Raw genomic sequence first — 24,890 nt, 5'->3', positions numbered from 1 at the left:
TACAACCAGCAAACGGCCTTCGGAGCTGAACATAAACCCAACCTGGTCTTGGACTTCTGTGAAAGGTACGATATTGAGCGCGGGCAGATCGGTTCGGTGGCAGAGAAGCTACATTGTTCGAGATCATGCTGGCAATAAGATCTGGTTCAACATTGGTGAGCAAGGCATCCGACCAGGACTGCCGACAAGACGTTCGGAAAACGCTAGCGATATGACAAGAGAATTGAACTTGTTGAGCGAGAGGCGGCGTCATTCGGGTACGACGACACGTACGGGCTCGCAGCCAAACGAACATGGATCTTTAGACGCCGATCAAACCCCTCGCCCCCTGCTCAGATCGAGGACTTCATCGCCGCTACGAATGGAGCATGCGACCCGTATACCTATTTCAAGAGAAGGAACGCAATATTCCAATGTACAGCAAAAGCCGCAGACGCCGCCGCCTGATGAACGACGTGAAAACGAGCCAGCTCTAAAATGTAAGAAGATTGCGATTCAAGGCTTCTTACACGTAGGTCGTCTGAGCCAAAGTCAATCCCATTCATGGTCTTTGGAGATTCCTCACGCATTCGACAAGACCGATGAGATCGATGCATTTCCCGATCTTGTCTCCAGTTTGGACGACCCTAAAACGATGTTTGTTGTGCTTGCATTGACGGAACGCTCCAACAAGGACGAAGCAAATACCATGGCGGAAGAAGTTTGGCTTGAAGGTCATGGTATCTTATTAGAAGAGACAACAGATACAAACGAGCCTTGGTGTTTTCGGCGGACCGGTGCCTTTGACGTTCGCCATCTGAGCTACAAGACTTGGCAACGCCTTCGCACCACAAGCAGTAGCTTACCAGGCTCAATGATGGAGACGGATACAATTCCTTGCAAGAATTTCTACATAGTGTGAGACAGAAGATTACATGTTATAGTCATTTATGTTGTCTCTAACGCTACTCTTTTCACTGGAAATCCAGCCCCTTCTCTTCCGGCGGCGAAATCAATGGCGAAGCAGAAAAGACCAATCCCAGCCCCTTAACAGAATCTGATGACTCGCGCTTGGAGCTTGGTAATGGTGATTGGAAAGCTGACAACTGCCGAAGTAACGGAGACTCAAATGTATGCGACCTGGGGACCTTGGACGTCGGCAATTGTGCATACGCCCAAATCAAGTCTTCGTTGTATTCGTCATTCACAAACAACCAGAAAAGGCGATGACACGCTGCAATGGTGGATTCTCGCCCAACAGATGGCGGGGCAATGATCGTGAGATATCCGTTCGCGGACTCCAGCACGTCTTCTGGGCTGCGAGATGGCATTATGCTCATGCGTGGATTGCGAGTGCGTTCTCGCAGTAGGTTGGCAATACGGGATAGCGGCAAGCCTCGAGCCGCATCTCCTTTCCGACCCACTGCTGCAATAGTCTTGAGAGCTATAGAGGGGCTATTAGCCGATTGCTGCTTGATCGTTTCGATCGCGGTGTTGAAATGATCTTGGACATTTCTCGGTATACGTTTTGGCATGAGATCGATGGCCTCGGGAGAAGGCAGGCTGTGAATCCTGTCAACGGCAAGCTTTGCTTGCAGGATGCTGCCGTCGACATAACGCGCGATCTGTTGTATCCACTCATGACCTTTGCTACCGTGCATGGTGTTTCTGAAGGCGAGCCCGAACGAGGATAGCGGAGGTTCCGATGGATCCATCAAGGTATTGAATCCGAGATCGCCATGCTCACGCTCGAGATCCCATTCTAGGTACTCTGCCATGGCATCGTCTGACATGCCATCGAGCGTCACATTGTAATACTCTGGGGACTTCCAAGTGCCCACCGAATCGCTGATTATGGAGTTAGATCTTGTTGTTGTAGTGGCTGCATTGCATCTGGTTATCACCCAGGCCGGACTGTACTTACCACTGCTGACAAGAAGTGTCTTCGCTCTTGCAATTGACGCAGATATCCCGTTCCTGGCATTTGGAACAGCGCCAAAACACCGCGAGGGGTGAGTCTCGCGGGTGATAATCGCACCATATGTTCATTGCTGCTTCATGCCTGGGTAATCGTGACGTGACAAGTATCTTCAGACCCTCATCTTGCAGGATATCGAACTGCTGCTGTACCAGTTCCCGTAGCGCTGGACTGCACTGATCTAGATGGTCGATGATGAGCACTACGTCTCCCTTCTTGGCCAACTCCGCGGTCCTCAAGCGGAGTGCTTGTGCAACGGAAGTAATCCGTTTCGAAGCCCTCTTCCCTGTGCGCAGCAACTCCTTATATGCGCCGTACGCCAAAGTTGTTGCAGGATCGATATTGCAGCTAGGGGGCGACACATGGTTGTATATGGTATCCAAGAGATCCTCTAGGAAGGCGAGTTCATTTTCGATTTTGCGATGGTTGATGAAGATGCTGGCAAGCTGCAAGGTCTGCTCTTCTGACGCCAACATGCATTCTCTCAAGCGTTTGGCTACTAGTGATGCGAACGCCGTCTGAATATCCCATGAGCATTCTCGTTAGCGTTCTAGATAGCGACTGACCTTTCCTGCTCCCGGCCCGCCAACAACATGGAGCTGCCAATGGTCTTTACATTGTAGCCACTCTTCAAAGAGCTCGCTGCCAAGTATACTATCAAACAATCGTTCGTAGATGTCGGAAGCGATAGGGAAAGACTCTTGAATCGCTGCGTGAACGACCATGTCTCGTGCAAAGACGTCGCCATCATCTCTAACTGTGATCTGACCGATAGCGAACATACTGTTTCGACGAATGCGGTTTCAAAGCCCGAGCTGTATCGACCTTGACAAGGCTGCGTCTCGAGGACCTAAGATCTAATGTGTAAATGCACCTGCCCCTCTTGCAATGAATGTGTTCGGGTTGTGGTAGGCCAAGTGAGTCACAGCCTCAATCAGGCTGACTGTACGATATTGAGTTCCCATAGGTGGCGTATAAGCGGGAGGGTCAGCGCTGCAGAACCCCTGTTAGAACAAACTTGGGGGCCAAATTCGGGGGCCGATCGTGGGGGCCAACTTCACCTTTAAAAGCAAGCATCAAGCTGACGGCGAAGATTGACCGGTCATGTAAAGATCTTGGAGCGAATTTGCATACACCGATGGGCTTGTATTACCGTAATTTGCATTGACCTCGTGGATGCTGCATGCCGATCTGGGCAATGATTGGTACGCGCCATCATGAAGCGGCTCCCCTGGCAGTACGCTCAGCTGCCCTCCCGCTCCTTACCGCCGGGCCAAATATAGTTGCTCCCTGATATGGCTTCTTCAATGTGCCGCGATAAGACTGCTGAGCAACAGACCTACTCGGGCGGGTATCCAGCCTTCCTATGACCCTTTTCCCGAAAACAGCGGTCTCTTTCCAAGTCTATATATTTCATTATCATGCTTTTGGTGGAAACTGGTAGAGGCTAATCCTCAGATTCGGCTGCTTTGTTACACTCGTATTTCTCTTGGAGTTCTATTCTTCTTGACTATGACCCCTTTCCCGCAACGAACTTGACAATTCCGTTCCAAACAACTTGCGATCGCCACCTTCGAAATGCTGTTCCGAACATCAGCGCTCTCGATAGCGGTGTTGAGTAGTGTATATCTCTCAGATGCGCTATCGATATCGACGCCCGACAGTCCTTACAATAAGATTCGTATTCGCCAGGAGGATGCCGAAAACCCAGACTCGAGTGCTTGCGGCTATATCATCGACAACGTCAATGCTGGATACGCTTATCACTACGCATACGATGCATACGCTTGCCTGACCAGCGTACCTTTCAACACTGATGTTGCCACTCGCTTCATCACGTACATCAACGACACCGTGCAGTTTCAAAGCACTCTTGCATATCTCCGGGAACCTCCAGCTGGATATCAGCAACCCGCTGTGGATATCCTGTCAGAATTGACACGAATTCAGAACAATATCACGGCGCAAGTCTACAAGAACCAATATCAATTCGAGGTTGACGTACAGCACTTGCTGGATAGAGCTCATGATGGCCACATGTATCTGAGAGGCGGTATCATGGCGGCTTTCTCCTTCCTCGCACCGTATTCCATAACCGCTGCCTCGTCGGACGGTGCAAGTCTACCGAAGCTTTACCTCACGAACGATCTCGTAAAAAGCCGAGATGAAGGTGGGACGCCTACCGCAATCGCTACAATCAACGAGATGGATGCTGTGGAGTACGTCACAAGATTGGCAAGCATCAATGCCGTTGGTGGTATAGAACCAAATGCCGACTGGAACCAATTGTTCTACACACCTGCATCGGCCATCCAGGGGTTCGGTGGTATCTGGGACAGTGGCGTACGCTTCTATCCAGGAGACGAGATTGCGCTGGTCATGGAGGACGGTACTGAGTACCTTGATTACTGGCTCGCGCTCTGGAAGGAGCCGTACGAGACAGGCCCACTAACCACTGGTGGAGATCTCTACAACTACTTTGTTCTCAACTTCTTGCCCGCCTCGTATGACCCGAGTGGAAACTTCTACAACCCAGCGTATGCTATCCCCGAAGATCTCAACACGACAGGACCTGTTGACGCGCCTACACCTGATCAACAGTCTTGGAATATCAAATCTAGCGGAGCATATCCCAATCCTGATGTTCGACAAGAGGGTCTCGTAGTTCGCAGCGATGGCATTGTCTCCGGCTACTTCCTACTAGATGTCAACGCTGCGACACTCAGCATTCCTTCGTTTGCACAATACTCTGACTCCATCGGGGACTTTAGCAATGCCATATCAGACTTCATCAGCAACACAACTGAACAAGGCCTGAAGAGAGTTGTGATAGACCTCCAGCAAAACACCGGGGGTACCGTGGAGCTTGCCTTCAGTACCTTCAAGAGATTTTTCCCGAACGTGGATCCATACGCAGGAAGCAGGCGCCGAAATCATCACCTCGGAAGCATTATCGGCGAAGCATACACATCGTACTTCAATAGTCTTAATCCTAGCGATTCTGACTATAACGACTTCCTCGCTGCTGAATGGACGGCTACGTCCAAACTCAACGCTATAACGGGTCAAAACTTCACTAGCTGGGCTGAATACACAGGACCTGTGCTGGAAAAGGGCGATTCCTTCTCGCTCACAGTATGTTGCCGACCAGATTTCATGCAATAGGTAGATCTAACAGAGACTAGGAGCGATACAATCTTTCGAACTCCGCGTTCACTTCGGCTTTGTTCGAAGGCTGGGTGCCATCGGGCTATGCTCCTGAGTATCCCCTGGACTACACGACTCCACCATTCGCGGCTGAGGATATTGCCATAGTAAGTGTTGTGGCTCGTGGTCAACTACCAAGCCTGACAAGTTTTAGTTGACAGATGGAGCTTGTTCATCCACATGCGCTCTTCTGGTCGAGATGTTCAAACAGGTCGGCGTTCGAACCATTGCAGTAGGCGGACTTCCATCTCCCGGCCCCATGCAAGCTGTAGGAGGTATGTTCATGAGTGTTCAAATATTTCAGTGTATCACCACTAACACACATTGCTCCAGGAAATCGCGGTGCCGCAATTTACTCCGCCGATCGAATCGACTATGACCTTGGTGTCATCTCATCTCCCGCGTTCAACGTCGACAACGCAACATTGGCGACAGTCCCCCAGCTCACCACTAATGACTATCGGGATTCCGGTGTCTTCACAGCAGCTTTTGGTATCAACCTCAGGGACCAGATCCGACCCAACGATACAGAGCCGCTCCAATTCAAATACGAACCCGCCGATTGCCGCATCTTCTACACCCTAGCAAATGTCTTCAACTACACCCGCTTGTGGTCTGATGCTGTCACCGCCATGTTTGACGATACTTCAAAGTGCGTCGCAAGCTCCACAGGCTTCTCGAGCTCAAACAAGACTGCGCCAAAACCTGCGCCAGCCGCACCAGCTCCACTCAGTCTCGACATCGGTCAGTCTGATGCTTTACTAGACGGCGAGAACCTCAATGAGTCAGGCGGTCCGCAGAACACAGCAGAGCCTGCACAGAGCTTCGCCATCGACTCATGCTCGCCCAGTGGACACTGTAAATTCCCCCGTGTCCAGAAATGCAGAGCTATCTACGCGACCGTCTGCGGCACCTACGACAAATATCCATTGTGTCTCCCGCATACACAAGATAAGCTCGCATGTGACGCGACAACTGCAGAGTGGGAGCCAGACCCATTGGCCGACGTAGGGCGTGGTAGTCTCAAGCGAAGAGCTGGCCTTGGTTTGGTGGCACCGAAAAAGCCAGTGGGTGGAGCGGCTCCGTCGGGCCTCAAGCCTGGTGTGCCGAAGGGCAATGAACAGCAGCTACAAACCAAGAAATATGGGCGATGTAGGCCGAAGAAAGGCCAGAACTTTAAGCTTCCGAGCTGTCCTTTTGGTTAAGCGCTTGATGAGATGCCCAGGTGTAATGTATCTGGGCCAGGCTTGGCTGGGTAGTCAAAGCCTGTAGAGAACGCTGCATAGACTGTAACACCACTCACGACCTTTTTGATACTGGTAGAGGGCTATACCAGACTTAGACACCTTTTTGATGATACCCACTTGCTTAGATATTTATCTTGATCTATGACAAGGCTGAGAGAAACTCCGTGTGACTCTTTGACTATTGTTGCTGAGATTGAACACCACGCTACCACATCCCAGCTAAGCGAAGTAGCACCACCCACCAGTCCGGATCGCAAACCCACAATCTTGCCCCAGGAATCAACATCCCAGCCATCATCTCTCCCCCACAAACTTCAGTATTTCCCTAGCAACCTCTTCAGGCCTGCTATCAGTCGTATCAAAACTCAACCCATCACAGCCCTCAAACCGAAAGATATCGCATCTTTCCCTGAAACCCCTCAGACGCCCAGGATCAGTAAGCTTCTTCGTACCACCATTAACGCGTCCGGCAGCAGCAATCCGCCTAATGTTCTCCTCAACATCGCAAACAATGTAGACGGGCTTGAAAGGACGTCCAGCTGTTCTCGCTGCTTCCCGATATTCTTCCGCGACCTTTTGTCCTAGTGGGTTGTGGGACTGGTAATCTTTGACAACAATAATTATAATAATCAGCAAAATGTTGATAGCGAGAGGGAGATAGGAGAGGCTTACCGGTGAAAACCACAACCTGCGACAACATAGCAGGGTTACTAACGTGTTCTCTGAAGATGTGTTGCCGATATCGATGCCGTTCTTTTTGGTAATCGGGGTGACTTCGTGGGAACTTCGCTTCCACGGGGTCGATCAGCTTGTGGTTGTCCAGGAGGATCATGTCGGTATGTAGGGTCTTCATGACGGAAGCGATTGTGAGCTTTCCGCAGCCTGGAAAGCTGTTGATCCAAACGACGGGTGCTATCTTGGTCGTGTCCATGATGTTGGTAGTCGCAGAGGCGTAACGCGTCACACGGATGGGGAAATTGCTACTCGGTATGTCATCAAGGTCCAGTTGTGATTTGGGACGAAGCTTCGCGATTTGGGGGGCGCGTACAGATATAGGCGGCCTGTTACAACATGAGTCACTGTTTGCGGTCCATGGTTGTGCACACCACCAGGAGGTACGCGACGTCATTGGTCAGCAAATAACACTTTGAACCATGGTTTCGTGACACTCAAACGGAAGAAAGCTAGTATCTCAGTTCCCGACGCCGCGGCCATGCTACCACCCTCACTTCAAAGTATCAACCAACTCCCTATAAATCTTCTTCAAATCCCTCACATCGCCCTCCAACTCCTCGACTCTCTCCGTCTTCTCACCCAACATCTCCAAAGCCGTCATCTCCCTATTCTCCATCTCGCCCAGCCTCTTTTCCAAATCCCCTACCTTCTCCCCTTGTTTCCTCGTCTCATCAACCTCACGCATGAGCTTAACAACTTCTTCGCGGGCTTCGTCGCGTTGGGCAGTCAGACGGGCGAGTTCCTCTTTGTGAGTCGCTTTTTCAGATTCTAGACGCCGGACTGCGGCGCTCATGCGCTCGACGAGTTGGACGGAGGGGCCGGCGCCGGCGGTGGAGACGCTGATCATGTCGTTTATTGTGTGGTGGGGGGAGGATGTGTTCTCGAAAGGGTCGTTGTCATGGTCGATGGTGTGGATAGACGGTGTTTCCAGGCCGCCATTGAGGTTTGACATGCTTGATGGAATGGAGTCTTGTCGTTGGGGGGTACCGAGTTCGGGGGTGCGCACTTTGGTTGCGTTGCTGGATTTGTTGTGGCGGGAGGAAGAGGGGCGGCGCGAGGCTTCGTCGAACATGCGGTCCATGGGGGACATCATGGGCATGTCCATGCCGCTGGAGATGGAGCGCGGGTTGGGTCGTCGGCTGTATATGCCTAGTGGGTCGGGCGAATGCCGGCGTTGGGCTATTGAAGGTGAGTCTGTCCGTAGATGATGAGAATCACCTAGTAGAGATGGCGTTTGTATTTCCACTTTCCACTTATTCTTCTCTTCCTCTATTCGCTGTTGAAGCTCGACATCCCACAGCTTCTTCTCCCGCTCAAGGTCGGCTCGTGCATCCTGTGCTGCAGTCTCTGCCTGTGTGAGCCTAGCTTGCAACTTTTGAGCTGCGGCACGCTGCTCCGTCAGATCGTGCTCGAATGTGCGGGCCCGTTCGTTGATGCTCTCCAGCTCGTCTTCCAGTCGACGTGCTTTCGAGTTGACTTCTCTTGCTTTTCGTCGGACGTCAGACTCGCGCTTTGCTGTCTCATCACGATCTTTTTCAAGAGCCGCCATACGAGACGTCAAAGTGGTCTCGATACCTTGCCAGTTCTCGGAAGCCAGCGAGTACTGGGTCTGCAGCGTCTCAATCTGTCGCAGAAGCTTGGCTTGTGAATCACCAGTCGCAGATGATGACGCCTCTTCTGTGCGGCTGCGGAGCAGTTCGAGCTTAGATTCCAGGTTCTATGTTTCGGTCAGTGTCCGTCTGGTTTTCGAACAGGCCATCAAAACTTACAGCAATCTCGCCGCGCAATTCAAGCTCGGCGACCTTTGCTTTCTCTTGCTGGCTCTTCGCTTCGTCCCTGGCCGCCTGAAGCTCCCTCTTCGCGCGATCTTCGGCAAGCTTCTTTTCTATCCGGACGTTCTCGATGTCTTCCTTGAGCGACGCAGTGGCCCTCTTCTCTGCTTCCAGCGCTCCAGATTGGGCTCTCTTCTCAGCGTCTTCTGCTCGTGAAAGCGCGTCATTGAGTTGCTTCCGTAGCTCAGATATGGTAAGTCCAGCCTCCTCGCGCTCTGCTCTGATGGTCTCGATGTCCTTCTCAATCCTACCCACAATCTTCAGCTTTTCTTGCGCAGACTTCTCCGCCGCCTCTGCACGCCGTGCCCTTTCCGACTGTTCAGTGATGCTCTTCTCCGCCTTTGTCAGCCGCTGTTTGAGTGTCGTAATCTCCTTGTCCTGCTCCATTGTCTTCGCGCGCATCTTCTTGATAGTGGTCAGATGCTTCATTTCCGTCTTTGAGAGTTTCTGCCCCTCTTCCATGAGCGCAGCTATCTGTGCATCTTTGTCCGCCAGCTTCTTATCCGCGGGGGTCGCTTCCGAGTCGGACTTGGCGGCCTTTGCAGAGGCAGCAAGCTGCTCGGAGAGGTATGTGAGCTTTGACTGTAGAGTATCGATTCGCTCTAGGTGAGAGTTGAGCTCCTCGCGATTGTCTTGCATTGTCTCCTCGTATGTCTTCTGCAACAGCGATAGCTCAGCCTGCACTTCTTCGGGGTCTTTGGTCTCGGTAGACAGCGTTGGGGGGAGGACGTCGATTGAAGGTCGCGACGGGTCGCTGTCGAAGGACTGGCGGGGAGACGAGGTTTGCGGGGTGACGATGGAGGGTATCGACGGCATGGACATGGTGGGAACGGGCGTCGAAGTCGGTTGCTCGGCCACTAGAGGCGTAGGCGGTGGTGAAGTCGCTGGAGGGGAGACTATGGGCGCAGGTGCCTCTACGGCGGGTTGTGGAGGCTCCTCGACCTTGCTTTCATCCGGCTTGGGCGCCTCATCTTCCTTCACTGTCGCAGCTTCTTCTCTCACGACCACGGCCACGGCCTCCGTCGCTGGCTCGGGCGCTTTCGAGTCTATGCTGGCTCTTGGCGATGCGGTGACAGCATTCACGGCTGGACTCGCGGGTCTCGACCCAAGGTCCGACGAGGTTCTTGCTTCGGAGCCCTTGTTTACGGCCTTGGCTAGGCGGTCCTGTAATCGAGAATTGGGTCGGCTTCGTGACGAGGTGCGCGAGATGCCTGTGTCGTTAGCTCTCTGCAAGCTGGTAACAGCAAGTGTCTCCAAGGCCACCCACCTGGTTCGACGGCAAGCTTCTTGTCCGTCGCTGCCTTTTCTGTCGTGTCTGACTTGGCGCCTGCCTCTGCGCCCGCCGGCTTGGTGGTGGTGCCATCTTCGGCCAGTATACCGTCGAGGCGCGACTCGAGGCCCGAGATGGCGCTGTTCCACCAGTTCTTCCCGCTCATCGTGCCTCTACAGCTGTACGTGTCCTGGGGCGATGGGTCGTCTACGACGCTTCGCTAGCGTTCAGCGTGCACTCGTTCGGCGCTTGTGTCTGTTCATAGCTCAATTGCGCGGGAGGCCAGGCTGGTCTGTTGGCGGTCGTACGCGATCAGTAGGGTTCGCGGGGTGTCACAGCAATGACCATAGGTGGATGTCGTAGGGTGAATGTCGTAGGGTGGATGTTGTCGCAGCTAGATCAGCTCGTATCATCGGAAGGCGGCCCCAATCGCATGCGTGTCCTCTTGCTCCCAAGGTTCCTGCCGCGCAAGCCCTCGAGATGACGGGCGCGGTTGCAGCATGCCACGCGCACGCCGATTGGCCGACCAAATGTTCCGCAACTCCGCTCTCTGCCCTGACGCAATTCCCACCACCAAGAGTTTATGCAGGGGACTTGGGTCCCGGCCATGACTTCCGCATGACGATCGGCGTATGGATATCTTCACTTTTCGATGTCGTCTACATGCCATATGCTTTTTTGGCATGCGTTCCAGATGCAACATGCATCTCACGATGACTGCTACGATTGAACTAGCCTCTAGTGGCATCGCGCCTGCCGTCTCTGACGACAGCAGTATTCTTTCTTTAGTTGTGTTTGCTGCCTTCATATAGTTCAGAGGTACCTTGATTCCTTCCACATATTCCAACACACACAATCAAACCAATCAATACCTTCAAGATGCCTCTCGCAGTAAGTTGTTCCCAGTCATCTCTCGTTTCCTTGCTATCTAAACTGTTTCTCAATGTCCATCATCCCATCGTTGCCAACCTGTACCGTTAATGTATAGATTTGACTCTTTGTAATTCATTCTCTTGACTTGGGTACCTTCCATGTATCATCCCAAATCTTGTTCAATGTTGGCTCTTATCTAGAACAACTCGTGTTCCCCAACATCCCGCCACATCTTCACACCGCTCAAGAGATGGTTCACAACTCGAGATGGACCACTCTATACGAACCCGACCATCAACCACCCATACTAACAACCCCCAGGCAGTCGGACAAATGCGCTCCCAGGCCTCCATGGCCGACAACCTCAAACAAGCCCAATCCCTCTGCCGCAAAGCCCACGAAGCAGGCGCCGCCGCCCTCTTCCTGCCCGAAGTACACCACCACCACTTCCCACCCAAAATCCATCACCCAAACTAACCCTCCCCAGGCAGCAGACTACCTAACCACCTCCGGCGGACTCAAACTCTGCAAATCCGTCCACGACTCCGAATTCGTCCAAGGCCTGTGCAAATCCGCCCAGGAATACAACCTCCCCATCTCCGTCGGCATCCACGAACCGACAGACGATGGAAAAAAGGTCAAGAACACGTTGATCTGGATAACGGCAGAAGGCGAAATAAAATACCGCTACCAAAAACTCCACCTCTTCGACATGGACGTAAAAGACGGTCCGCAAATGCAAGAATCCGCGGGTGTAGAACGCGGCGTCCACCTGGGCGACCCCTTCGACTCGCCCATCGGTAAACTAGGCATGCAAATCTGCTTCGACCTGCGCTTCCCCGAACCCGGTCTCGCCCTGCGTGCGCGCGGCGCAGAAGTCCTGTTATACCCCGCCGCCTTCACGACGCCGACTGGAAAAGCAGGACATTGGGAGATTCTCATCAGGGCGCGTGCGATTGAGACGCAGAGTTATATTATCGCTGCGGCGCAGGTGGGTGTGCATGATGAAGAGGGGAAGAGAAGGAGTTGGGGACATAGTATGATTGTGGATCCGTGGGGGAAGATTGTGGCGGAGTTGGGGGGTGATGAGGGGGAGGGAGGGTCATGGAAGGATGAAGGGGAGATTGCGTGCGCGGAGATTGATGTTGAGTATGTGAGGAGTATGAGGAATGATTCGCCGTTGAAGAGGAGGACGGATGTTTATAATGAGTTGGTTTAGGGTGTTGGGATGTCTTTCACGATGGAGTGGGAGATGATAGCTTTGTGTTGTTCGTATTGCATTGCATCATGAGGAGTAACCAAAATCTAGAAGTTCGCTAGGAATGCCATTGTACATGCCGTTCAAGTCCAGTCCGATCCAACCGACGACTCGAACACCCCGTCCTACCGACCATCGACGTCCCCCACATCCTTTCCCTCCAACAACCTTGCCTTCCCCGCTAAACTCAAATACGCCAACTCATGCTCCGCATTCTCAAGCTGCCGCTCAACCCTCGGCCTAACATCCCCCAACTCACACCCCATACACTCCGCCAACCTCTCCAACATCGTCGTAAACAGACTCCTCCCACTCCCCTCCTCCCTCTGCGGCCCCTGCGTCCTAGGCGGTTCAAACTCGCCCTTCGCCGTCCCCCAACAAGGCCAGTCCCAATCATGCGTGCCATGATCATGGTAGAAGTTCAGTAAAGTAGTCTCTGCATTCGAGGTATCGTGGTGCAGGAGTGTGTTTGAGATGAACTCTGGACCGAGACACAGCGCAGCTTCTGCGAAGCAGAATTCGAGTTCGCTGCGTAGTTCGACTTGGTTTGCGTCCATGAAGCGGCCGTAGGTGCGTTGGTTTATCCAGCCTGAGCCGTGGTAGCGGGCGGAGAGGGTGGCGTGGTGGAGGACGAGGTAGATTGCAACCAGGGGGTCGCGGGGGAGGGATTTGATGTAGCTTAGGCGGTGTGCGTGGTCTTCTGAGGGGGAGGTTAGCTGAGGCTGTGCTAGAGATGGGTTGGCGGGTGGACTGACCGATCGATGTCAGGCGGTATAATAGTAGTAGTCCGGCATTTGCGAGAGGGATGTTATGTTGTAGAACGGCGTTGAAGTTGTGCTCAGAGCAGAGGGCGTCCATAACGTCATCGACAATATCGTAGTTGTGAACGCAATCGGCCAGCCAGTCGACGTTGAGCCGATCATCTTCACACTTGAAGTCTGTTTCTGCGTGCCGGAGCTCTTTCTTCATGAAGCTACCAGTGATGGATCTTTCGTAGTTCTTGAAGATGGCGCGGAGCCGAGGATGTGCGCTCCGAATAGTGGTAATGAGCGAGCCATCGTTGAAAGGCAGGTGCTGGATAGTCTTAAGGACCAGCTCTGGAGGGATTCGTGGGGATATGAGAAAATTGAGGTACGTTGATGGATCGGAGAAGGTAGCCATGCTGCTATACTATGGGTGTATGACGTGTCGAATAAGAGAGTGATTGTGTGATGTTGTGTGCTGAGGAGAGGAGGTAGGAAACCTAGAGTTGATCGATGCGGTCGCGACTTATACTTCTGGGGCAGCTGCAGTCCAGACTGTACTTTCTGTATACGTCTTTGAGGGAGTAAACGGCGCGGATTCAGCCTCGGTACATCGTCCTCGCGACAGCTATATAGTCAAACCGTGAAGACCATGATGGGTGACGATTAGCACCATGATGGCGAATCATCCTCAGGATGAGCACGCGTCAGGAGCAAAGTAACGTCACCACGTGGAGTTGCGATTGCGACGTCTGACAAGAGTTTGTCGCGTGCTTCACAGTTGAGCTGATAGCTGATGCCGTTGCCTGTTCGCATCCGTGCGTGTGCAGACGCTGGGACTCGAAGCATGGAATGTAGACTGATCGCTGCGGACAGGCGCTAGGTCAGGCCCCGCTGACAGCATGCCGATGGGAGCGTGGGGGCTAATGCAGGTGATGGGTGCGATTGCGCAATAGGTCCGAAGTGCAGAACGCGCGGGGTGCGAGGGGCTGCGAGAGAAAGGCATTTCGAGGTCGGTAGTAGTCATCACGAGCTCGTGCCACCCCACCGATCAGGCAGCGATCCGCATGGCATAAAGCATGAGAGCAATTCGCAGATAACAGATCAATTGTGAATGTGTCCATAGATATGACAGCCTCAATGCGCCGTGACCCTGGGTATCGTGTAGACTCCGCAAATGCAACATTACATGGCGTAAGATAGCTTCCTACTGCAGTTCTATGCCTTCCCGCTCAGCTGCCTGCAGTATGAAGCTCCTAGTCTTCGCATCTGGCGCGAGATCGAGCGGTACATGACCATCGGTGTCCTTTTTGTCGTGTTCCGCGCCCATGGTGAGCAGGAGTAGCGCTGCATCACCATGCCCCTCGCTCATCGCGTGGTGCAGCGCTGTCATGCCATCCATGTCCGTCGCGTTCAAAGGGCTCTTTGCATCTAACAGCGCCTTCATCATCGGCACGCTGCCCACCGCTGCTGCGCGGTGCAGTGGAAGCTGGCCTCTCTTGTCTTTTATCCGTGCTGACGCTGGCGGCTTCTGAGCGAGCAATGTGCGTGCGATATCGAGGTTCACTTTCGATGCGCAAAAATGTAACGCGGTCTGGCCGTTGTTGTTCTTCGCGTTTACTTCGGCGTCTTTGGAGAGCAGCAAATCTACTATTGGCTCTGCGTCTTTCCGCGAGCATGCCATCATGAGTGGCGTCCAGCCTGAGCCATCCGTGACATCAGGATCGAACGACTTGCTTTGCACGAGTGTTTGAACGATAGCGAGATGATTGTAGGATACGGCCCAGTGTAATGGTAGGCGATCGTCTGGGTCGCGGAGGTTTGCGAGCTTGGGGTTCGCGGCGAGGAGGGAGTCGACTCGGGATGCTGGGGTTTGTTAGGCGTGATCTGCTAGAAGAGGGTGACGTACGCACTTTGACCTTCCCGACAGGCCTCGTGAATGGCGTACTTGGCCTTGTACTCCTCCATGGTGTTGCGGATGATGGCTAACGTTGACGCGTGTGTTAGGCAGTTCGCAGCTCGGCTCCCAAAAGTTAACCCCGCTATGGCCGAGGCGTCCACGGGTGGAGATCGCCGCGCCGTGACGTAATCATTTGGCTCGCTCTCTATGGCTTCGTACTTTCGAAGCCATCTTGTCAACAAAACTCCTGACATTACATGACCCATTCACATTCTTCAGCAATGCCTTAGTCCTATCGTATGTGCTACGACCAAGATGTCTGTTCTAATGCCACACTTCGGCGTTGAATAGTAGGAAAAGCAGCGTGTCCGAAATGCATCATCTCCGTCTCAAATGTCTCTCCATTCTATCGGCATCGCACCAAATGTCCGTCCGCTATAGACCATTCGCTCCCATCTGGAGAGAGTATTTTGCCCTCTGCAGGCTGGGTCGAGTCTTTGCTAAACCTCCAGGTTGTTCCCCTGTATCCTCCGCTACTCTGAAAGCCGGCACTGACTTTGCTCCAGGACGTTTCGAGGACTGACAGGGTGATCGGAAGACTGGACGGGTAGACACCACCTAGTGTCAGATGCTTCATGTTTTCAGAAAGACAGCAGATAACCGCGAGCTGTCCGTCGATCACTTGCTCTCCTTGATACATCTGCTCAAGCCATCGCTCGGCTCGACTTCTTGACGATGATGGAACAAAGTCCCAGATAACTCGCTCGTACTCATTGATTCTACTCTGGAAGCGGGGGAAGAATATAGCGTCAAAAGCCAAGGTAAACTCTGGCGTCCCATTTGTGGTTATAGTGAAGGAATGAATGTGCTTTGCGAGATCTTGACGATCAACAAGCGTCTCGAGTAACAACATCAAGTCCATACATTGCTTGGTCGAGAAAGTGAGCTCTCGGTAGAGCTGTTGTTCTGCAAGCGATCGATAGTACTTTGATGTCATGGAAAGAGCAGACGCTTCCCTTCCGGCCAGTTGCTGGATGATCTTTTCGTCTAGCTCGGTTGAGAGACGGTCCATAGTGGGCGAGTAAGGTAGGGCCAGAGCGATTGATTTCTTGTGTTGATGATACTTCTCACGCGAGAGCACCTGGCCGTGTGGGTGTAGTATAGACTTCGGAGGTCGCGAATGGCTTATTGCCGATGAGTCGCGCGAACGAGTGATATGTCTCGCTTGCGCGCCGGCGATGTATGAGGACGAACTCTAAATTTCGAAGAGTTGGTCAAAGGTGATTTGCGAGAGGACCTGCGCGCTGCTAATGGAAGGAGCGAAAGTGGAAAGGACGCACCTGCTGTATTAGGGGCACGGGCCTTCCTACACTTGCTCACTCTCGTCACTTAGCAACGCGCAAGTACCGCGCCCGATCCAGCCATAGGAATTGTGGCAGATCGGTCGTGAAGTTACACTTCGGCTGGTTCTCGGATTTCGGTTCCGATTACGTCTCGACGCATCTCAACCATAGTTCACTACAGTCATGTGCAGAAGCTGGTGCCTGGAGTTAGGAAAATATATAAAATCTCGTCGGTGGGCTCTTGCACTTACGAAGACACATATTTTCCATAAATTCTAGGCAAAGACAACGCACTCTCTGGAGATACAACTCGATCAAAGCTTCTTCCGACATCTTCGAACAGCCGCCTCTCGACCGCAGTCTCCGTCCAACGATGTCGCTGTCGGACCTTTCCACCGAAATCGACGACATGATCATACAATACCTCCCGCATCAAGCCCTCCACAGCCTGACGCTTACGAACAAGTACTATCGCAAGGTAGCGGAGCCATATCTTTACAGGCACATCCAAGTATGCAGTCCAAACGTCCTCTCCGTACCACGTCTTCTATTGACTCTAATCAGCCGCAGAGAGCTCTCACAGCACACCCGGAGCTTCGCCTTCGATATTGCTAACGAGCAATGGGAAGCAGACCTTCACTATCTAAGCTATTACGATCCGAACAATACCATCGAGAAGGTCAGCAAAGACCTCTCCAAGAAGTCATTAGAGGTAAAGAAGGCTCTCAAGGAACTCGCATACCCATTGAAGGAGCCTCTGTTTGACGTGACGTGGTACTACAATGTGTCCAGAGAGATCTGGACTATAGATGCGTCGCTGGCCCTCATACTCTGTCTCGCAACCAATCTCGAACACCTCCGGCTGATGAACATAAGCTCTGCAATAATCGAAGTCGTCTGCCCCGCGCGCTGGCAAAGGCTCACTAAAAGCCCGTCCTTAGGAGTCTGGCCCTTGGAAAAGTTGAAGAGCCTAGATGTAGAACTTGGAAAGGGAGGGTCTATTCCAATATTGGCACCTGTCGAGACCCTGAAGGTCAACGGCATCTGTGAATACTACAAAAATGGCCGCAACCATAACTTCCAATGGTCATACAGAGGATCTGAAAGGACCGCGGTTTTGCGCAACTTGGAACTGCGACACATCACTTTGCAGCCGGATCAGCTTCATCGCATGTTAGAACTACCGGAGATGCATGGCGTACAGCACCTGAAGATGGTGAATGTCTATGTTGAAGCTCTAGGTGATTACGATCATCGGCGATTGAACGGACCATTAGCTGACCTGTTTCCGTCACTGAAGACTTTCGAATGGACTGGGTATCACGCTGGAGAGTTCAGGCCATTTGGTAGCTTCAGGGAACTTGTGCATTTGGAGAAGCTCACTCTCGGCTTCGCTTACATAAGACCAGGCGGTGTTAACATCTTTACTACACCTGCACATCTTCTGCAGCCCAAAGAGTCCTTTCCGGATAGCTTGGTGTCTCTCACGATCACAGAGATGCCGCGTGCATTTCTGCATGATCTCCAGGTCACCTGGGCGACGTCTCCCTTGCAAAATTGTCTTCTTACGACTGCTAGATCCCTTGGTCTTTCGAAGTTCGACTTGTATATTGACCTGGAAGACCGGGTTTCCCATCCTTATACCGAATCGATCAAGAAGTTTCTTGTCGAATTAGTGTCCGCAATGAACGACGTTGGTACATCAATGCGAGTCTATCGGCAACAAGATACTCGCGAATCGGTACTGTTGTGTAGTCTGGGTTATGTAGCGCGACGCATCGACTGGGCTTGTCCATTGGGCATGTGGCCCGGAGTAGGGTACCTAAATTGGCTAGCAAGAGGGTAGAATGAATGAGGCCAAAGTGGGGCATACGATACACGAAGAGTGACGGGCTGCGGAGTAGGCTTCGGCCCTCAATTATACAAGTTGTGTATACTACAAGTAGTTTCGAAGAAATATAACCATAATGTTCACAGTAAGACATGTTGCAGCGTGAAGCTAGTCGAGCATATGTTTAAAAACAAATTCAATCGCTACGAGGCTGCTATTCGCAGATTGTTCATAATCATGCAGCATCCAACACCTAGAAGTTGTGCAAATAGTCCCCCACGAACATCTTAGCCATCATTCCGACGGCTTCGAAACTAACTCCGGTAAACTCCTTGACGTACTCATTGGCATCGTCTCCAAGCTCAGTCAGTGTGTTTTCAACGAAACGGTGCTATGGTATGTTAGTAATCTTTGTCCTCTTAAACGTCATTGCAGCTCACTGACCTGGTAAGGCCGGTTGTCCGTGTCGTGGAACACAAGGAAGCGCTTGGTTTGATCCTTGTCCTGTCCGTACTGGAACGACTCATCAACCGTCACCGTGAAGTCTTCTCCGCCTGTCTTCTTCGATTTGAACTCGGCGACCTTGTTGGCTTGAACGTAGATGAGACCCTTGGCGTCGCCTATTCATGATTGATTAGCCTAAGGGCATCGACCAAGAAAGGGATTGTACTTACCACCAGACTTGACGGTAAACTTGCAGAGCTTGTACTTTTCAGTGCGATTGAACCAGTTCTGGCTCCAGCTGACAGTCATTCGGTTGCTCTTGCTATCGCTGAGAAACTCGGGATGAACGTAGATTGTGTCTCCCTTTTGGACGAGAGAAGGCATGATGGAAGGAGTCGCTGGAGTGTAGTGAGAAGTAGATGGTACCGGAGAGGCTTGTTGTAGGCTGTTGTTGAGATAATAGGTGGATGACAGGCGTCTTTATACTGTTCAGGCTCAGCTGTTGCGTCTACATGAACGAAGCCAGCTTGGGTATAAAGTTATGCCAACACTACCTTCCTGCCAGTCTACACGCCACGATACCAATCAGTATGGTATGGTCAACACATGGCTTGCTCTATATCATTAGTCTCAGCCCGCTTGGACTTGAAGCGCCTGCGTAGCTGTCGTGAAATCACTCTAGTCCGATAAGCCATCGCTGTAAACGTGTAGCCAGCTGTGCAGGTTTCGGTCTTGTCCAGATGAGAGAGTGACGGAAAGAGTCGAGGTTTGCACACTGCGTGTCGGCAGCTGAACGCGATGATTCTCGGGTATTTCCTCATCGGCCAGATGCCATGTGGCGGCGGAACGGGCTTGCATCCTCCACATCTGACAGGTCCACATCGTAACTTCCAGACTCACATTTTCTACGCATCACCACCCAGTGCACCCCTTCGCTTGCGCCCTTGCATATATCTACCGAGTCTAAACTGTTTGTTCCCTAGCCTTGCGTGGCCCTCCACGTTTTCGGGCACCCCGCCTTCTCGGCCACCAAATGGACCCTGGAGGCTTTCCAGCCTCGAGCTGAAAGCGCCACGATTTTAGCACTTTTCAGCATCGCGCAAGGAACAAACACGCTACCATGTTCTCGTCTCATGTCTTATGCGTAGGGAGATGTGCACACATCACAGAAGCGGCCGAGCTATCGCGAAAGCGATCGCATCTCGCTTCAGTCATCCCGATACGGAAGCGCGTCGAGGTTCGTCGCTTCTTTGGTCATTGTAGCTTTCACGTGGCTCCCGCATCCGTTCGTTGGTCGATGGGGAAATCATCGAGCTGTAAAATAGCCTGGAATCTGACGCAGCTTCATGGAAAAAGCCGTAGATGAAAGGGGAGTAGAAAGAAGAAGACATCGCAGCCACGGCAAGGGCATGTATGACCTCGCGATCCATCGGAAGCTGCGGTGCCGTTCCGAGGTCAATTTACTGTTTCCGGAACCGCAATCCTGTCATTTTGGCACACCACCACACCACCACTATAGCCACGAATGACTGTTAACGGCCATCTGAACTCCTGAGAACTGTCGCCTAGATGTGCGCATGTTCGCGGTCGTGGGTTAGGAACTTGAATGCCTCCCCTTCCCGCCCATCGGAAGAGAGGGTTGTACAGTAATACCAGTGGCTTGATTGGTGCGCGTGTTTAAAAGAGTGGATGTAGCCCCACACCCCGCAACTCCAAGACCGGCGCTTCTCGTCACTCCCAGCAACCTTGGAACGCTTCTATTGCGCGCAGCTGCCTTCCGGCTATGTTTCTGAAGACATCAGTTGGCTTTGTCAGAGCTCACAGGCATTGTTGTAACGATCGCTCTCGTGTCTAGCATCCACATGCTAATAGCGATTAAGATGCAAAGGCCCGGAGCAACTTGAAAAGAGCGCGATGGCCGGGCACGGCTACTACCCCATGCTCATCCATGCTCGATAAGCCCGTACTCTACGAGTCGCCCGTACAACACCATGTCTAATCAGTCGCGCTACAGACCGGGCCGGTGTTATGCTTATCTGGAGCAAACAAGGGGCACCGTTTCCTAATCAGCTTGCCGGCCGATAGTCTCTAGCATGCAAGAGTTCTACATAAAATAGAAGCGTATCATGAACGGGATTCAGTAAAGGTTTTGTGATGGATTACTCGCAGACTAAAGACACCAAAGACGCCAAAGTGAAGGACACGGAGCATGACGGTGGTGAGGACATCGCGATCGGATCGCAGGAAGAAGTTACCGACTACGACTTTCTGCGATCTTGGAAATGGTCGACTTTCTACCGGAGCGTGCTATTCCAGATGGTGATGTTCGGAGCGTGAGTAATCCTCCCAGAGACTACCATCCGGATGCTGAACATGATTAAGGCTTTCCTTGGTTGGCCCAGCCATGGGTGATGCTATATCCAATCTAGGAGGAGGCGGTTTGTCAACGCCATGGCTAGCGAATCTTGCAACCTCGTTGAGTTACGCCATGAGCTTCATCAGTACTATCCTCGGAGGCCCCATCATCAATAGGATCGGGATCAAATGGGCGTGCTTCATTGCGGCTCTCACGATGCCCCTCCAAGGATCTGCGTACTATGTAAATGCTAGATTCAGCGTCGACTGGTACCTCATAGCCGCCAATGTACGATCTACACTCATCATACAAGGGAAACATACTGATGGGGCCAGGTTATCAACGGTCTAGCGGGTGGGCTTCTTTACGTCGGCGAAACGACAGCCATGCTATGCTACCCAAGGCCAGAAGAGAGGGGGTTATACCTTGGTAAGCACCTGTGTGCGACGTGGAGTATGATCATTTCACTAATCTCTGACAGGCATCTGGTCGGCTATGCGAAGCTCCGGAAGCTTGATCGGTGGTGCGATAAACTTTTCCACGAACTCAGACAGAGCCTCTGCTGGAGGCATTGCATGGGCGACATATCTGGTCTTTGTTGGATTCGGTACGTGACGGATACTAGGCATCTGCTCTGAATGCACATTTACTAACCAATAGCAGAATGCACTGGAGTTCTTTGGGCGCTGTCCCTGTCCCCCACACCCCGAGTGCGTCGTCGCGATGGCAGCAAAGTTCCCATGTCGGGGAGGGTCACTTGGAAACAAGAATTTGTTGCTCTGTGGAGTACTCTACAAAGCAACAAGGTCTGGTTGATCTTTCTCCCCGCGTTCTATTCGTTCTTTTACGGAGGGACAATGGGTACCTATCTCTCGCTACACTTCTCGGTCCGCGCACGCGCTCTATCATCTTTTCTTCTCCGTAAGTATGGAATTTGGGAACAGCCGACTACATGCTGACCAGTACAGCCGCCATCACCATTCCGTCGGTTGTCATATTCGGCAAACTTCTAGACAGCCAGCGGTGGCCCCAGCGGCCCAAAGCATGGGTTGCATTCTCGCTGTGGATTCTGCCACAAACCGGTTGTTTCATCTGGGTCGCTTTTGAGTACCACTACCTCGGCAATAAAACGGCGCTTGATTACGGATCGTGAGTTATTTTACAGAGACAGGCCCCAGTGCGACTGAGACTGACTTCAACGATAGAGAAACTGGCAGATGGGCAAGGGCATACGTGCCATACCTTATCATCTTCGTGAGCGGCTACTGGACGCAATTGACACTATACTGGATTCTCGGCACATTCTCCAACGATATGGGCGATTCTTCACGCGTGGCAGGCTTGTTTCGCGCGTTTGAGACGGCGGGCCAGGCAGTTTCCTATGGTCTGAGCTCTGCGAGTGGCATCGCTCCTGTGGTCCCGATCTATGTGAACTGTGGTTTGCTAGTTCTTACTGTGCCTAGTATGGTCATGTTGATCACTAGGATGCCCAGGAGGCCGTTGAGTAACGTCACCACCGAATGAAGTGTCGTGCGTGATGGCTCTCAACAGAAAGATTGCAGGTGCGTGGGACGCGGGCTGGAATTGGGAAAGCGTCGTCAGGGTCGAGCCGTGGATAGCAATCATCAAGTCATTCAGAACATCTATCATGATATAGGTTGTGTCACTGTAAATTGTATTTTGCTAATCGAACTGTTTCCTATGCCTGTTCGCATTACACCTTCTCTACCATGCGAGCTGTCATTGCTGATGGATATTGACCAGTAGAATTGCTCGATCATCTCGCATCTAATGCAGCATTGTTGGTGAAAGGCAAGACCGGAGGGCCTTTCCAACACTCCAAATGCTACTACTGGTAAACACAGCCTCTAGACCGGATTATGCTGCTCTGAACGGGTGTTTGCTTGCTGCGCGGCAAAGTCAACTGGGTCCTTATCAGTGACCGGACCGGCGACCGGCCCGGTCGCAATTGCCTAACGATCACCGCCTTGCGCAGCCGCTTGGAGCCAAAGACAACATTCTGCGCTTACGCATCCTATCTGTCTGACTAAAGTACGCAAGTTCACGGGCTGGGTACAGTAGAAGCGAACCTGCCTTGTGAATGACTAAGCGTGAGTACCTACATAGCCCACCTTGCACTTAGGACAATCCCGTAGAACTACCACCAATACGTGCATGTGATTCACATCCTACACCTTCAACATGTCTTTTCCTGGTACCAGCGCCAAACCCTTCCCGGTGGCGGATGCTGTCCCCTCCTATTGGAGAAAACAAGTTGGGCCCATCGACAACCATCGCAGTACTGAGCATCTGCCCACGCATGTCGATGTTGTAATCGTTGGCGCGGGGTATGCTGGAGCATCGATTGTGCATCACATAGTCGAAGAGTGTGTGCGTCGCGACCGCCCAATTCCATCAATACTTATCCTTGAGGCACGCGAGGCCTGTTCTGGCGCTACCGGACGTAATGGTACATATCATATGCCCTTGAGATCTAAGTCAAATTTCGCACGTACTAAGTCTGAGAATCTAGGCGGTCATTTAAAACCAGATCCTTTGTCAAGAGCGGCCAGCGTACTGGAGACGCATGGGAAAGCGGTTGCGGAGCACGTGGCTACATTCGAATCCCGTCAGGTCGACGCGATCAAAGAACTTGTTCAGCGTGAAAATTGTGACTGCGATTTCGAAGAGACCAGGGTCACGGATGTCTGCTTTTACGAAGCCGGTCGCGATAAAATCAAAGCTGACATCGCGAAAACTGTCAAAGCGGGTATCTCAACTGTGAAAGGAATAAAGTTTACTTCAGGCAGCGAAGCAGAAGAGGTATGTAGTGTTTGGAGATGAACATCTTGATCTGATTCGTTGAGATGTGTTTTTGGAGAGGTCTGACTAAGCCTATAGGTTTCCGGCGTTTGGGGTGCAAAGTCTTGTCACACATATAGCGCCGCTCGTCTGTGGCCCTACCGACTTGTGGCGCACTTGCTAGAGAAAGCGGTATCTATGGGTGTCAACTTGCAAACACATACCTCAGTAACATCCATCTCGGCAGCCGATGAAGGCAAAGAAGATCATCGTTGGGTTGTGAATACACCGCGCGGCTCCGTCAAGACCAACACTATCGTTTATGCTACGAACGGTTACACGTCTGCCCTCGTACCGGAGATGAAGGACAAGGTCGTCCCAGTAAGAGGCATAGTAGCGCGCTTGGCGGGCGAGAATGCACCAAGAATGACTGATAGCTATATGATGCGGTTTTCCGACTATGAGTACGACTACATGATTCCTCGGCCGGACGGTAGTATCATTGTCGGGGGCGGAAGGCGCGACTACTACAAAGACTTGGACGAATGGTTCGATGTATCCGACGACAGCAGACTGATGGATGGCGCGCGGCATTACTTTGACGGTTACATGCAACGGCATTTCCGCGGGTGGGAGAACAGCGGTGCCCATACCGAAGACCTCTGGACCGGCAGTAAGTGTCATGTCCGCACCAGCGCTCACAATGTTCCAGAACTGACTCATCTTCTTCCATGTTAGTAATGGGCTATTCCAACGACGGGTTCCCGTATGTTGGGTCAGTTTGCGGAAAACCCGGCCAGTATATGTGCGCAGGGTTCAGCGGGCACGGTATGCCGCAGATCTTCTTCTGTGCAAAAGCCATTGCTTCCATGGTCATCACGGGCGATGCAGAAGATGTGGATCTTCCTGTGCCGTACCGCATCACCAGGAGTAGATGGTACCAGCAGAAAGAACATGTGTCTCTCAAGATGTGGCAACAGATAGCGGAAAGCCAGCCTGCTCAAGCACGGTTGTGACCATGAGATAAGACGAGTTGGGACCTGAATTGTCCACCTTTGCAATGCGATGATTCATCCACCAACTTTTACACGC

The 24,890-nt window shown here is 52.2% G+C and overlaps 11 protein-coding genes across 11 annotated transcripts; 5 read left to right on the top strand and 6 right to left on the bottom strand.

Annotated features, from left to right (window-relative positions):
- Positions 1 to 3,535: 3,535 nt before the first annotated feature.
- On the top strand, positions 3,536 to 6,369 carry J4E83_006574 (uncharacterized protein; the record flags this gene model as incomplete). The annotated part of the gene is made up of 4 exons (XM_049333486.1): positions 3,536 to 5,092; positions 5,143 to 5,271; positions 5,319 to 5,439; positions 5,498 to 6,369. The coding sequence occupies 4 exons, from the start codon at positions 3,536 to 3,538 to the stop codon at positions 6,367 to 6,369; spliced, it is 2,679 nt and encodes an 892-aa protein (XP_049187208.1).
- A 356-nt stretch (positions 6,370 to 6,725) lies between these two features.
- On the bottom strand, positions 6,726 to 7,342 carry J4E83_006573 (uncharacterized protein; the record flags this gene model as incomplete). Its single annotated transcript, XM_049333485.1, has 3 exons — positions 6,726 to 6,754; positions 6,864 to 7,016; positions 7,084 to 7,342. 3 exons carry the CDS (start codon positions 7,340 to 7,342, stop codon positions 6,726 to 6,728), a joined length of 441 nt encoding a protein of 146 aa, XP_049187207.1.
- Positions 7,343 to 7,636: 294 nt separating this feature from the next.
- J4E83_006572 (uncharacterized protein) lies at positions 7,637 to 10,414 on the bottom strand (the record flags this gene model as incomplete). The annotated part of the gene is made up of 3 exons (XM_049333484.1): positions 7,637 to 8,863; positions 8,916 to 10,189; positions 10,246 to 10,414. 3 exons carry the CDS (start codon positions 10,412 to 10,414, stop codon positions 7,637 to 7,639), a joined length of 2,670 nt encoding a protein of 889 aa, XP_049187206.1.
- Positions 10,415 to 11,127: 713 nt separating this feature from the next.
- J4E83_006571 (uncharacterized protein) lies at positions 11,128 to 12,340 on the top strand (the record flags this gene model as incomplete). Its single annotated transcript, XM_049333483.1, has 3 exons — positions 11,128 to 11,139; positions 11,443 to 11,553; positions 11,609 to 12,340. The coding sequence occupies 3 exons, from the start codon at positions 11,128 to 11,130 to the stop codon at positions 12,338 to 12,340; spliced, it is 855 nt and encodes a 284-aa protein (XP_049187205.1).
- A 164-nt stretch (positions 12,341 to 12,504) lies between these two features.
- Positions 12,505 to 13,540, bottom strand: J4E83_006570 (uncharacterized protein; the record flags this gene model as incomplete). The annotated part of the gene is made up of 2 exons (XM_049333482.1): positions 12,505 to 13,079; positions 13,135 to 13,540. 2 exons carry the CDS (start codon positions 13,538 to 13,540, stop codon positions 12,505 to 12,507), a joined length of 981 nt encoding a protein of 326 aa, XP_049187204.1.
- Positions 13,541 to 14,329: 789 nt separating this feature from the next.
- Positions 14,330 to 15,090, bottom strand: J4E83_006569 (uncharacterized protein; the record flags this gene model as incomplete). The annotated part of the gene is made up of 2 exons (XM_049333481.1): positions 14,330 to 14,988; positions 15,036 to 15,090. The coding sequence occupies 2 exons, from the start codon at positions 15,088 to 15,090 to the stop codon at positions 14,330 to 14,332; spliced, it is 714 nt and encodes a 237-aa protein (XP_049187203.1).
- A 338-nt stretch (positions 15,091 to 15,428) lies between these two features.
- On the bottom strand, positions 15,429 to 16,094 carry J4E83_006568 (uncharacterized protein; the record flags this gene model as incomplete). Its single annotated transcript, XM_049333480.1, has 1 exon — positions 15,429 to 16,094. The coding sequence occupies one exon, from the start codon at positions 16,092 to 16,094 to the stop codon at positions 15,429 to 15,431; it is 666 nt and encodes a 221-aa protein (XP_049187202.1).
- A 644-nt stretch (positions 16,095 to 16,738) lies between these two features.
- Positions 16,739 to 18,211, top strand: J4E83_006567 (uncharacterized protein; the record flags this gene model as incomplete). The annotated part of the gene is made up of 1 exon (XM_049333479.1): positions 16,739 to 18,211. One exon carries the CDS (start codon positions 16,739 to 16,741, stop codon positions 18,209 to 18,211), a length of 1,473 nt encoding a protein of 490 aa, XP_049187201.1.
- Positions 18,212 to 18,449: 238 nt separating this feature from the next.
- J4E83_006566 (uncharacterized protein) lies at positions 18,450 to 19,024 on the bottom strand (the record flags this gene model as incomplete). The annotated part of the gene is made up of 3 exons (XM_049333478.1): positions 18,450 to 18,587; positions 18,641 to 18,816; positions 18,871 to 19,024. 3 exons carry the CDS (start codon positions 19,022 to 19,024, stop codon positions 18,450 to 18,452), a joined length of 468 nt encoding a protein of 155 aa, XP_049187200.1.
- A 1,770-nt stretch (positions 19,025 to 20,794) lies between these two features.
- Positions 20,795 to 22,520, top strand: J4E83_006565 (uncharacterized protein; the record flags this gene model as incomplete). Its single annotated transcript, XM_049333477.1, has 7 exons — positions 20,795 to 20,973; positions 21,023 to 21,284; positions 21,332 to 21,425; positions 21,478 to 21,603; positions 21,660 to 21,917; positions 21,965 to 22,145; positions 22,202 to 22,520. The coding sequence occupies 7 exons, from the start codon at positions 20,795 to 20,797 to the stop codon at positions 22,518 to 22,520; spliced, it is 1,419 nt and encodes a 472-aa protein (XP_049187199.1).
- A 678-nt stretch (positions 22,521 to 23,198) lies between these two features.
- Positions 23,199 to 24,814, top strand: J4E83_006564 (uncharacterized protein; the record flags this gene model as incomplete). Its single annotated transcript, XM_049333476.1, has 4 exons — positions 23,199 to 23,466; positions 23,530 to 23,819; positions 23,898 to 24,471; positions 24,537 to 24,814. The coding sequence occupies 4 exons, from the start codon at positions 23,199 to 23,201 to the stop codon at positions 24,812 to 24,814; spliced, it is 1,410 nt and encodes a 469-aa protein (XP_049187198.1).
- Between the last annotated feature and the right edge of the window lie 76 nt (positions 24,815 to 24,890).

This window comes from Alternaria metachromatica, assembly GCF_023757995.1.
Source record: "Alternaria metachromatica strain BMP 0045 chromosome Unknown scaffold_15, whole genome shotgun sequence".
In the NCBI taxonomy this organism is placed as follows: domain Eukaryota; kingdom Fungi; phylum Ascomycota; class Dothideomycetes; order Pleosporales; family Pleosporaceae; genus Alternaria; species Alternaria metachromatica.
The sequence above is the reverse complement of the archived record's forward strand: the minus strand, read 5'-3'. Positions and strand labels throughout refer to the sequence as shown.